Below are 12,597 nucleotides of genomic sequence, written 5' to 3'. Positions count from 1 at the left end.
TACTACCATTATCATGGAAAGCACAATAACCAGGTTATCATAATTTGATATTTGTTAGATTGAAATAAATATAAATTCCTGTCTTTTTTACTCTCTGACTTCATAGCCGCTGTCAGACTTGTGACAGAGCTGTCTGTTTTTGTGACTGGCTGGGGTTTTTTTATGTCATATTTTTGTCTGTTGTACTCTGGCCTCTCTTTGCAAAAGTCTTAACATGATTACAGATTAAATAAAGGTTCTAATAATAAGCAAGTATTTCAGAGGCTAAGAAATCATGAGGAATGCACACAAATCTCTTTAAAGTCTGATCTTAATCACTCAGAGTGATTATCCAATGAAATGATGGGGTTTGGTTGCTCACACTTATCTTGAGACCATTTTCCTGTGTCATGTAATTGATAAAACACAGCAACACGTAGCGACATACAAAAAAAAAACCTGATGAGGTCAAGCTAATTAAAGCCACAGAGAGGATTATTTACTATGATATGAATTCTTGTTGAACAGGGAACACACGGAACTTTGTAATTTTTCTGGTATGACATGATCAAATTCACATAATAGAAACTGAATATAAATATAAAATAAATAAATAAAAGCTATTAGCCTCACCAGTCCAAACACTTCAAAACCCATACTGGTGGAATGATCTCGCAGTGACCAACCTTAAATCAATTAAAGAAGAAAGAAAAAATATATTGTTAAAAATGGTGACCCTGAGGGTGCCTGGGTGGCACCACATGGCACCAGTAGACCTCATGGACAACACACACACACACACACACACACACACACACACACACACACACACCAGGACTGATAAAACGTGCAATAAAATGTGACGTGTGCAATACTTTATTACTTTTATATTATTGAATTATATTTATTATTGTGTGTTAATCTGTGTCTTCTACTTTTCCTCCTATCCCTTGCTGCTGTAACAGTGTGAATTTCCCCATTGTGGGATTAATAAAGGATTTTGAATCTTGAATCTAGGTAGAGCGCGTACCCATATGTTGATGCATGTCATCCCTCCCTCTCTCCCCTTTCATGTCTAAGCTGTCTAAAAAATAAAATAATAAAAAAATAAAAGAATGGTGACCAATGATGAGTGAGTGGGTGATGAGTGAAAATAAATAAATATATAATTTGATGTGTAAGTGTGCTGTAAATGATAATACTTGTTTAATTGGTTTGTTTGGTTTATTTCCTTTTTTTTTATTTTTTGGGCATTTTTAGGCCTTTATTCGACAGGACAGCTGAAGACATGAAAGGGGAGAGAGGGGGGGAATGACATGCAGCAAAGGGCCACAGGTTGGAGTCGAATCTGGGCCCGCTGCGTCGAGGAGTAAACCTCTATATATGGGCGCACGCTCTACCAACTGAGCTATCCGGGCGCCGGTTTATTTCCTTTTATTAAAAGGAAATATTGTTGTTGTTGCGATTGTAATCGTTCTGTTTGCAAAAAACAATAAAAAAGATAATGAGAGTTGCACAACTTGTGTCAGTGTACCGATCCAGGAGATATCCCTCTAATCATCTAAACTTTGTTCCGTCCTCCAGGAGTGTGTCTGAACTGTGAGGGCAACACCCAGGGGTCCAACTGTGAGGAGTGTAAGCCTGGTTTCTACCGCCTGGCTGGAAGTGCCCTGACCCAAGCCTGTGCACCGTGTCCCTGCTCCAACACCAGCTCCAACACCACCTGTCACACCGGTCAGTGCTTCCTGCTCACAGCCACACGGCAGGCAGTTAGTTTAGCGTCTTATGCTTGGTTTGTTGCAGTGGGTATGGCCTCACTGGTTTAAAACACACCATTAAGTCAGTGTTGGGGTGTTAATGGTGCGTTCGTCTATATCATTCTTTTCTGGGATTGCTCCGGTGTCGCTGGAAATTCCGCCAGCTGTCCCTCATTTAAAGAAATGCCAATAAACCAGAGCACGTTTAACTCCCATCCCGGAATGCTGTGTGGACTAGCCACACCCTCCTCCGCAGCGCTGTGGAGGAAGGTCTGGTAAAGCGAGACTAATGATGCGTGTACTGTATGTGAGTACTGTCATTTATTTAATTTGATTGTTGGAGAAAGAAGTCTCTAATCCTTGACCCTGGGGATTCTCACACCAAAACCTTTAACTTAAACTGTCCAACATTACTGACAACGAGACATCGTGTTGTCGACTTTTGGACAGTAACTTGCTACAGCCAGTCCTGTATAAAGTACTTGAAAGCAATACTTAAGTAAAAGTACAAGTATCAAAATGACTCTGGTAGAAGTTGAAGTCACCTTTGAGAATATTACTTGAGTGAAAGTCTTAAAGTATCTGATATTTACTGTACTTAAGTATCAAAAGTAATTTTGTAATAATAAATGTACTTCATTATTAGAAGTAAAAGTAAAAACAAAATTTTTGACTATTAAGAACCTGCAGCAGATGCTTCATGACGTTATCTGCTATTATGCTTCCTCCTCTTGTTTAGTTTTGGCCTATGGTTCTATGGTTTTGGCGTTAGGCAACAAACAGGCATCACTTCACCAAGTGGAATGAAGCGTGCATTAACTTGCAATTTGGGAGCACCAAACCTGCTGTTTTTGCATTCAACAAATTTCTTCAGATTTTCTTTTGTAGTAACGAAGATGCTTATGTAGTGGAGTCAAAGTATACATTTTATTTAGGATATGTAGTGGAGTAGAAGTAAACGTTTCCATAAATAATACAAATACACAGAAAATTAGTTTAAGTACAGTAACTAAGTATTTGTACTTTGTTACATTACAACACTTGCTACAGCTAACTTGTTGAACTTGCAATGAGCTGGATGTTAGCGGGGGCTTCCCGTCAAACTATAGTCCCTGGTTCATGTCATAAGGGTTTTGTAGAGATTGCAAGACTTTAATTTAACTCACGAGTGATGGATGTAATCAGAGAACATCCATGTGATTAAGAATAATCCGACACTGAGACTCTAGAAAGTTGCACCCTGGCACTGAATCCCCTGTATGACGGAAAGTTGATGCTTTTACACTTCAGTTTTTGAATGCATTAAACAAACAAGTGTTAATTAGTGAGCTTACAAGGTGCTGGTAAGTGATTTTGTAACACTGGACAGAGCCAGGCCAGCTGTTTTTCCAGGTTTCCAGTATTTGTGCTAAGCTTAGCTGCTTGCTGTAGTTTATATATAACAGACAGATGTGAGTGTGGTATTAATCTTCTCATAACTCCCTGCCAGGGACAACGGATCAAATGAGTAGTATTGGGCATCAAGAACCGGTTTCAACTTGGAATCATTTCAAAAATCACAATTCCAATGGAATCGTTTCTTTATTGGAATCATTTGGAAAAACTGATACAGTATTAGGGACCACTAAGGCCTATATAAAAGAGACTTCAGATACAGTATTAGGGGACCACTAAGGTCTATATAAAAGAGACTTCAGATACAGTATTAGGGGACCACTAAGGCCTATATAAAAGAGACTTCAGATACAGTATTAGGGGACCACTAAGGTCTATATAAAAGAGACTTCAGATACAGTATTAGGGGACCACTAAGGCCTATATAAAAGAGACTTCAGATACAGTATTAGGGGACCACTAAGGTCTATATAAAAAGAGACTTCAGATACAGTATTAGGGGACCACTAAGGTCTATATAAAAGAGACTTCAGATACAGTATTAGGGGACCACTAAGGTCTATATAAAAGAGACTTCAGATACAGTATTAGGGGACCACTAAGGTCTATATAAAAGAGACTTCAGATACAGTATTAGGGGACCACTAAGGTCTATATAAAAGCATCCAAAGAGCACAATGTCATGGAACCTTTAACACACAAAATTCTTGATTTCCGTAGCGGCCAGGCACTTGTGTTACAGCCATGGAGCGCAGTAAGCGGCGCTCTAAAGCGTGGTTGAAAAAGCCCAATAAAACTGTAAATCACCATTGAATAAAAATGTCCTCTTATCTGTGAAATAAGCATGGGCCTGTTTCGACTCCACCCCTCAAAGAATTGGAATTGAGAATCGATAAGAACCGGAATCGAAAGGAAGAATCGGAATTGAATCGGAATTGTTAAAATCGAAACGATGCCCAACCCTACAAATGAGCTTATCTGTCAATCTAATATTCCGAGTCCAAGAGTTTGTGTCAGTTGTGGTTGGTTAAACCTACACTATTTGTTCAGAGTGACACTGACTTGTCAGCATTTAAGTCATTGCAATCGTGGACAGTGAACAAAACTGAAATTGAAGTTTAGTTCCATTAGTAAACTGAGTGGCCTTTTTTACTTTTAAGTACAATTTACATGAAAAGTTCATAATCAACACATCTGAAGTGCCGTGGCGCTGCAGGAAAAATCAGCTCTCCAAATGCCATCCATTTGTTCCAGCGTCTCTTCATTTAGTCGTGCAGAGGGTCATTCACATATCTGCCTCCCAATCCGCTCTGACTCTGTAGCAACGGGTTCATACATCGGGGTCAGGGGTGTAAATATAGACAGTGCAGGCAGTGAATTTGCATTGGGGTGTGTGTGTGTGTGTGTGTGTGTGTGTGTACGCGCACGCGTCCGCCCATGTGTGCCCTCAAAAAGGCAAAACCATCTCCGTCATGGTTTTCTTTTTCAGTTAGTGGCAATCTATAACACAATGGTATGCTTATTCTGGATAAACTATAAAAATGCTAAATAAACTATTAAAAACTATTAAATTTAATAAATAATATCTTATTTTCTTTCCTATTTTTGTCATGTACAGATATGCAGTGATGATTGCTGGGTAATGTGTTTATGTTGATGTTGTCCTATGTCAAGTCTCTATTTGATCATGTGATGAGACAATATGCGGTAGCTGGTTTAGCGCAAGAACTGTGAAGACTGACTGAGCACATCTGCGTGTGTGTGTGTGTGTGTGTGTGATAACCAGTGTTGGGCAAGTTACTTCCAAAATGTAATACATTATAGATTACTAGTTACTGTCATTTGAGAGTAATTAGTTATATTACAATATTATCTCTGAATTGTAATGCTTTACACTAGTTTTGCGTTACTTTTGAGTTACTTTCACCAAAATAACAGCGAAAGTCTTGGCAGGTAGCTTGTGAATTTCACCACGGGATCAATAAAGTCTAATCTTTATCCACTTTAATACATCATAATTTATTCATATTATTTTGTATTATTAATCTGAATCTGCAAAGTAACTAAAGCTATAAAATAAATAGTGAAGTAAAACATACAATAGGCCTACTTGACTCTGAATTGTGGTGGAGTAGAAGTATAAAGTAGGAGAAATTGAAAATACTCAATTAAAGGTACCGTACAATTGTATTGAAGTACGGTATAGTTTCCACCGCTGATAAAATGTAATGATATTACGTGTAGCAAGACTAAACTTTTATTCCCAGCATGTTTATATCTGTCAGTTGACGTACCGTTACCTGTCGGGACACAGATGTTGATTGTACCGTTACCTGTCAGGACACAGATGTTGTCCGTACCGTTACCTGTCGGGACACAGATGTTGTCCGGGACACAGACACAGATGTTGTTCGTACCGTTACCTGTCGGGACACAGATGTTGTTTGTACCGTTACCTGTCGGGACACAGATGTTGTTTGTACCGTTACCTGTCGGGACACAGATGTTGTTTGTACCGTTACCTGTCGGGACACAGATGTTGTTTGTACCGTTACCTGTCGGGACACAGATGTTGTCCGTACCGTTACCTGTCGGGACACAGATGTTGTTTTTACCGTTACCGTTACCTGTCGGGACACAGATGTTGTTTGTACCGTTACCTGTCGGGACACAGATGTTGTTTGTACCGTTACCTGTCGGGACACAGATGTTGTCCGTACCGTTACCTGTCGGGACACAGATGTTGTTTGTACCGTTACCGTTACCTGTCGGGACACAGATGTTGTTTGTACCGTTACCGTTACCTGTCGGGACACAGATGTTGTTTATACCGTTACCTGTCGGGACACAGATGTTGTTTGTACAGTTACCTGTCGGGACACAGATGTTGTTTGTACCGTTACCTGTCGGGACACAGATGTTGTCCGTACCGTTACCGTTACCTGTCGGGACACAGATGTTGTCCCTACCGTTACCAGTCGGGACACAGATGTTGTCCGTACCGTTACCGTTACCTGTCGGGACACAGATGTTGTTTGTACCGTTACCGTTACCTGTCGGGACACAGATGTTGTCCGTACCGTTACCTGTCGGGACACAGATGTTGTCCGTACCGTTACCGTTACCTGTCAGGACACAGATGTTGTCCGTACAGTTACCTGTCGGGACACAGATGTTGTTTGTACCGTCTGTGGTTCTGGGTCTGACAACGGGAACAGTGACAGCGTAATAACTCAACAGGAAATTACACTCGCAGACTTTTTTTTCTGTGCCAAAATGTTGGTGAATTCTTAAAAAAAACAAAAAAAAGTAAATGTCGGATTAAAATGCGTGAGATTGTAAGTGTATTATATTACTGAAATTTGATTAGTAATGCGATATATTACTGCGTTTTGTTAAGAAATCTCTAAAAAACGTGTTCTTCAATTTCTGGAGGAGGAAGGAGAAGCTGGGTCGAATTGAAAGTTAAGCAAAAGGTTTAATGAAACTGCATGAAAACAACAAGACAAAACACAATCAAACATAAAACATAAAACACTGCAGCTGACAGCGGACTGATCTCATGCTTCTCCTTGCGGAGTTACAGAAGAACAGTCCTGAGACATTCCCCAGATCATACATTTATTCCCCTACATCTGGGTGGTTTCTCAAATGAAATCTTCCCCTATTGGTCAGATGTCTCTCAAAAGAAAAGTTGTATGTTCCTGAGGCTACACCCGGTCACAGGATCTTACTGAGACGGTGTCAATTGTTTCCAAACTACAGCAATACTCGTTCTCTGTCTTAATCACGTCTGGCTCAACTGGCAATGGCTCTCAAAGTTGTTTTAAACAATAAGTCTTTCTAGCGCTTTTACATTTATGCTAAATCAGCAATGACCTAATCAATTCTTTAGAAGCTTGAGAAGGTGTGAGCCAGACAAATGCTGATTAGTGTGGTGTGATGCAATCGGTTGACTCAGTGCTTCCTCCAGCTTCAGAGTTCATTCAACTAAAAGTAAATTTTTATCAGACATCACCAATGTTTTAACTTTTTTTAAACCTAACAGTTTCAGCAAAAAGGAATACATTACTGTAATTGCGTTACTTTTGTAACTCCCAACACTGGTGATAACTAGCATGCACTGGGGCCTGTTATGCCACTGCCTCAGGTTAGCCCTGTCTGCTGCTGTATACTCATCAACAGGTCTCTCAGGCTACTGCTTAAAGTGTTTTTATTCATTATCCAAATAATGTTTGGGTTGTGGTAAGAAATAATCTTCCTAAATTCCAGAAACCTAGAGAGCTCTCCAGTCTATGACCTGACCTCAAATTTTGGTCGCAAAATGCGACCGACTGAATTTTACATCCAGTCGCACATGTGCCACCAGCAAATTTGCCTCCATTTTTTACACGTTAAATGTCGAAACGTAGGTACCTGAGCGCCTAAGCGCAAGCTTATCTGTCTTCTCTGAAAATTGACAGAGAGCGGTGCTCCAACACAAACACACACACTCGCACACACACGCAGAGGTGCGATCGGCGCAAACTTCGTCGGCTGTTTTGTTGAAGTCACAGCGAGTGATGCCGCTAAAGTGGTTTCAAGTATGGCTACAGTTTTTCAAAACTTGACACAGACAGCGTTTGCTGCGTTATGATATTAAAAACAGTCACGGTGCTGTTGACGTTACACTTCCTCTGAGACAAGCAGCAGGCTCAACAGTGTGCAACTGTGCCCTGGGGACTGACTGACAGGCTGAGGTATGAAGGCAAGGCAACTTTATTTCTACAGCACCTTTCTGCAACAAGGCAACTCAAAGTGCTTTACATGAAACATTAAGAGCAATTGAAAACGGTCATGATGAAAATACAACAGGCTAAACAAGTTACAGTGAGTAAGAAATGAATAATTATTCAATTTAATAGGTTGTAGCGATGGGTTTGGGAGGAGAGAGGGAGGGGTTTTATTTTTATTTTTGTTTAATTTCTTTAGAGTGTAACATATTCTAATAAAATAACAATGTTCTAAGTACATAGGATAAATAGGTTTGGAATTATTTTTACAACTGAAATAATTGTTTTGTAATTACAGAGGGAAAGTACCGAAAAAATTTACCATAATTTCAGGTACCGGTATCTGTACCAATATTGGTTCAGATGTGAAAGGTACCCAACCCTAAGGGTAGTAGCCTAAACAATACATGTTTATGTTTATTTTAAGGTGAATTCATTGTAGTTGTAGACCAGAGTTGGTATATTTTTTTAATATTTTGTTTACTGTCATGACAGCAATGGTGCCTTCTATGTTGCATCTTCAAAAGTGACACTGAATTTGAAACAGCACATTGTAATTTCTGCATCTATTATCAAAGTATTTATTAGTAATACAGTGGAAATTAGTAGAAATGTGAATATTTGGTTAGCATGTAGATTTACGGTGTGTGCCCCTAAATTTTCTGGTTGCGCCCCTAAAATGTTTAGTAGGGGGCCACTGTGCTCCTAGTGAAAAAAGTTAGTCTGGAGCCCTGGACCTTTCTTCTTCCAGCTCCAGGCTGCTGCTGCTGCTGCTACCCTACTTACACAACACAGCCAGTGGTCTCTACTGGGTTGAGATCTGGGTCAAACTACAGTCACTGTCACATCCCTAAAATTTCATTTTCAACCTAACCATGAAGTGATACACCTTGTCAACTTTAATGCTTGAGGGAAATGTGAGATGTTCGAGTCACACACGTCTCGTCTTCATATCAGAAACAAGGAAATTAATTTGGCGACATACGTGTGTTACGTCAACCCGTTCTTACTCCTGCTTGGTCAGTGGCTCTCAGCATCACATACTGACACAAAGTCTGGCACGTGGGACTGCAGTGATTGGTCAAAATTGCGAGTCGCAAATTCACGGTGATTGGTTGAATTTGCGTGAACTGTTGCAATCGCGAAATCTTGGAGGGACTGACTAATGGATGAATGACCTTTTTGTATACTGTTTTGCTAGTAGACAGGACACCAAAGAGTTACCAGGTAACACAAATGGATATTGGGTTGTTGGGTGATTAATCAAAAAGAGATTATCTCCACTTCCAAGACCTTAATTACAGAATGGCCAGGAGCCATGTTACGCAATGTTGTGCGTGTCATCAGCCTTTCGTGGCTCAAACTTCACACCATGACACATTGGCTTAGATCACAGCTTATCCACGTCAAACAGCTTCTGAACCCTTTCTGCAAACTGCCAATTGAGATTTCCATTCAGCACTACATCAAGGCAATACTCAGTTATTCCCATTGTAGAGTCTTTTAACCAGACCTTCATTAGACCAATGCAGTGCGAGAAAGGGAGAACTTGTCACTCAGCCTGTCAATCAACCAATGTCCAATACACTAAATAACTTTGAGTGCGGTGACCCATTTATTAAATAACTGCTGGCTCACCGTAGCACAGGTATATTTCAGTTTTGTCCATTCTCTTTAAGGTAAATTTCATTCTGCTTTCCAGTTAAACACTAATAAAACAATACCACTGACAAGCCACGCTGACACAATAAAAAGTTTGTTTTCCCCTTACACGCACACACACACACACACACACACACAGATTATAAATTAAACTACCCAACAATATAATGGCCTACAAGTCCAGCTGAAATGATTAGACCATTAAGCTCCTACGGCCCTGACACACCAAGCCGACCGTCAGCCATCGGCCGTAGTTGGGCCGACGGTGTTTGCATCGCTATCGCCAAATGACAATTTAGTTTGGCTAGTTTTCTGTAACCAGTGTATGATGAGGGCATGTTGGGTGGGTGAAATTAGCAAGCTAACATTAGCAAACGAGGCAGCAGTTGGCCGTTCGGTTTGCAGAGGGAAAGGATGACAGCCCGGGAGAGGCACGGTCCAGTTAGCCATCTCCCGGTACCGCTGTCTTCCCAGCGAGGAGTGTAGCAGAGCGGCCGTAGGCTCTGTTCGGTTCTGCCGCTGATCGAGCAAACGCTGTTTGTTGTGGGTATCAGAGCGGTTTCCCTGTTGAATGATGAATAGATTACCGCCGCCTGCTGGTATGGAGAGTTATTTCCTCTCATGCTGGCGCAGATCGTACGTGGTACTTGGCTGTAGTCTCTGCGGTGTGTTGCAGTGCAAATTTTTAGCCCAGACAAAGGAGACGAGAGCCAACGTGAAGCGACGCCGCCACTAGTCCCCGGCCGTCAGCTTGGTGTGTCGAGGCCTTCAGTTGATTGACAGAACTGTTTGGATCGTTTGCAGTTTCTAAAATGGGAGGATTTTTCCGCATTGAGTACTTTTACTTTTAATACTTTAAGTACAGTCTCCTGATGATACTTACATACCTTTACTTAAGTAACATTTTCACTGCAGGACTTTTACTTGTAACAGAGTATTTTCTTTCTTCTTTTCTAGTTTGGTTTTAGTACTTTTACTTAAGTAAAGGACCTGAATACACCACTGCTGTTGATTACCTTTATGCATTTCCAGTGACAATGCTCCACCCAGTGATCAAACACAAAACTGCATATATATTCATAAATAATAAACCAAAAACAAAGTTACATTATTAACACCTATTATATCCTCTCATCTTGCCCATCCCCTTTCTGGACCAATCATCGACAGCGTTGCCATGTCCTGACTATCCCCCCCCCCCCCCAGCCCTGCATGGCAACACGCGGCTGTCAGGTTGTGTTTGCTCCTTCGTGGAGTGGAGGTTGTGCAACGTGGGAGGGAGGGAAAGGGACACAAACCAGGCTGAGCTGAGCTGGGACAGCATTAGCACAGCTGGGCCGTTTCAGCGCCAGTCAGGCAGCAACAGACTGGGGGGATGGGCAGCATCACATTCTCTGTGTCGACAGAAACACCGTAGAGCTGCGCTACGGAGGAAATGATCAGAAATATGCTCAGGATCGTGTCCACAGAGAGCTGCTCTTGTGTTAATGGTATGTGTGTGGCTGAGGACGATGTTGTACACCAAACACATGAGCTGGAAAGAGAAGCAGCCTGCAAGGGGAGGTTGCCCTGGCAACACTGACAAATAAGATGATGCTGGAGGATAGGTGCTTTCTGAATGTGCAGATGAGGCCTGTTGCAGTAAATGAATAACCCTCCATACTGACACTGAATAACCCTCCATGCTGACACACAAAGAAGTGAAATGGAGCATTGCACCAGTTCAGAATGTGGGTCACACATATTAAATCATCCATGTATAATTGTATCTTTACCTAGTGGTACAGGCTGGCTCATTCAGTTTAGCCTGAAGTTCATCAAATCTATGTATTCATTTTGTTAATTTCTTTAATTTCAGTGTGTGTCAGACAGTGACTATGTGGCCAGCTAAGTGGAGGACGATGGTAAAGACGCAGGTCAGGCCCTGTGGCCCGTGCGGCACAGAGCAGCTCATGTTTCCTGCTTGTTATATAACCCAGCAGGCCGGCTGCCTTTGAACCCTCAGCAGAGGTTAAATCAAGCTTATCAGGAGCAGCCTGCACAGTGCTGGAGTACCACACAAACATGTGACCACACTAGATAGAGACCAACATCTAGGCCATTGGAAGGCACTTAAATCATTCAACAATGTGGTGAGGACTGGAGTCTCTGAAGAGCATCAGTTGGTCTACAAACTGCAGAGGAGGAGAGTTACCAGTAGATACATATCAGAATGAGGTTATCCATCTTGGGGAAACTTTCCATAGCCAGAGTTCAGTCTGTTATGGTACGTCCCTTCGCCCAATGCCCTACTGGCAATGCGCTGTGTCCTTGGTGAGCCCATACTGAGGCTGGATCCAGGATGGGTTTCCCTAATCCAAGTGAGGTACAGTGAGGTGGCTGTGTCTTAGTTTAACCTCATCATAAGGGCCTTCAGCTGCTCGACTGGTAAACCATTTTCTTATAGGAGACCAGGGGCGAAACAACATCCAATAACATCCATTCGCTAGCTTCTTTCTATTATGGGTTTCTTACAAACATATTGCCCCAAAATAACTTGGATGCATGGATGTAAGTTGTATGGAACCAATACAACATTCTCCGCAGGTGAAATTAATGATTACTTCCATTGAATTTTGGGTGTTTTTATTCAATTTCATAGCATTTAAAAAATAAAATGTTTAAATGGTTTTACAGTCTCCTCCTAAACTTTGACATAAACTAGTCTGTGATTCACTCAACATTCTCTGATCTTAACTATGAGTCAAAATAATTCATAATATCTTTCTTTAAACAAACAAATTAGGTATAATGTCATTTAAATTAGGTTTATTGACCATGAATTTAAAAAAGCATTGAAAAAAAGCAACAAAAATTAATTTTCAGTTTTGACCCAGAAGGACAGCAAGTTCATGGCTGACGGGAAGACAGCACAAGGGTTAAAAGGGCATTTTTGGTTTGGGCATCCCAAATGCAACCCTTTGGAGGTATTTTGGAATGGGAGGGGACCTCGGGGCAGACCTCCATGCTGGAGGGATTATATGTCCCATCTG

At 41.3% G+C, this 12,597-nt stretch overlaps 1 protein-coding gene across 1 annotated transcript in view; it reads left to right on the top strand.

Annotated features, from left to right (window-relative positions):
• si:ch211-158d24.2 (multiple epidermal growth factor-like domains protein 9) overlaps positions 1 to 12,597 on the top strand; it is a 54,128-nt gene that overhangs the window by 35,708 nt on the left and 5,823 nt on the right. The window contains exon 4 of the mRNA XM_028579347.1: positions 1,564 to 1,713. Within this exon, the coding sequence (XP_028435148.1) occupies positions 1,564 to 1,713 (150 nt within the window). The remainder of the gene's footprint in view (positions 1 to 1,563; positions 1,714 to 12,597) is intronic.

Source organism: Perca flavescens, chromosome 5 (genome assembly GCF_004354835.1).
Source record: "Perca flavescens isolate YP-PL-M2 chromosome 5, PFLA_1.0, whole genome shotgun sequence".
Lineage (NCBI taxonomy): Eukaryota > Metazoa > Chordata > Actinopteri > Perciformes > Percidae > Perca > Perca flavescens.
Note: the sequence above shows the minus strand (reverse complement) of the source record. Positions and strands in the feature narration are given on the sequence as shown.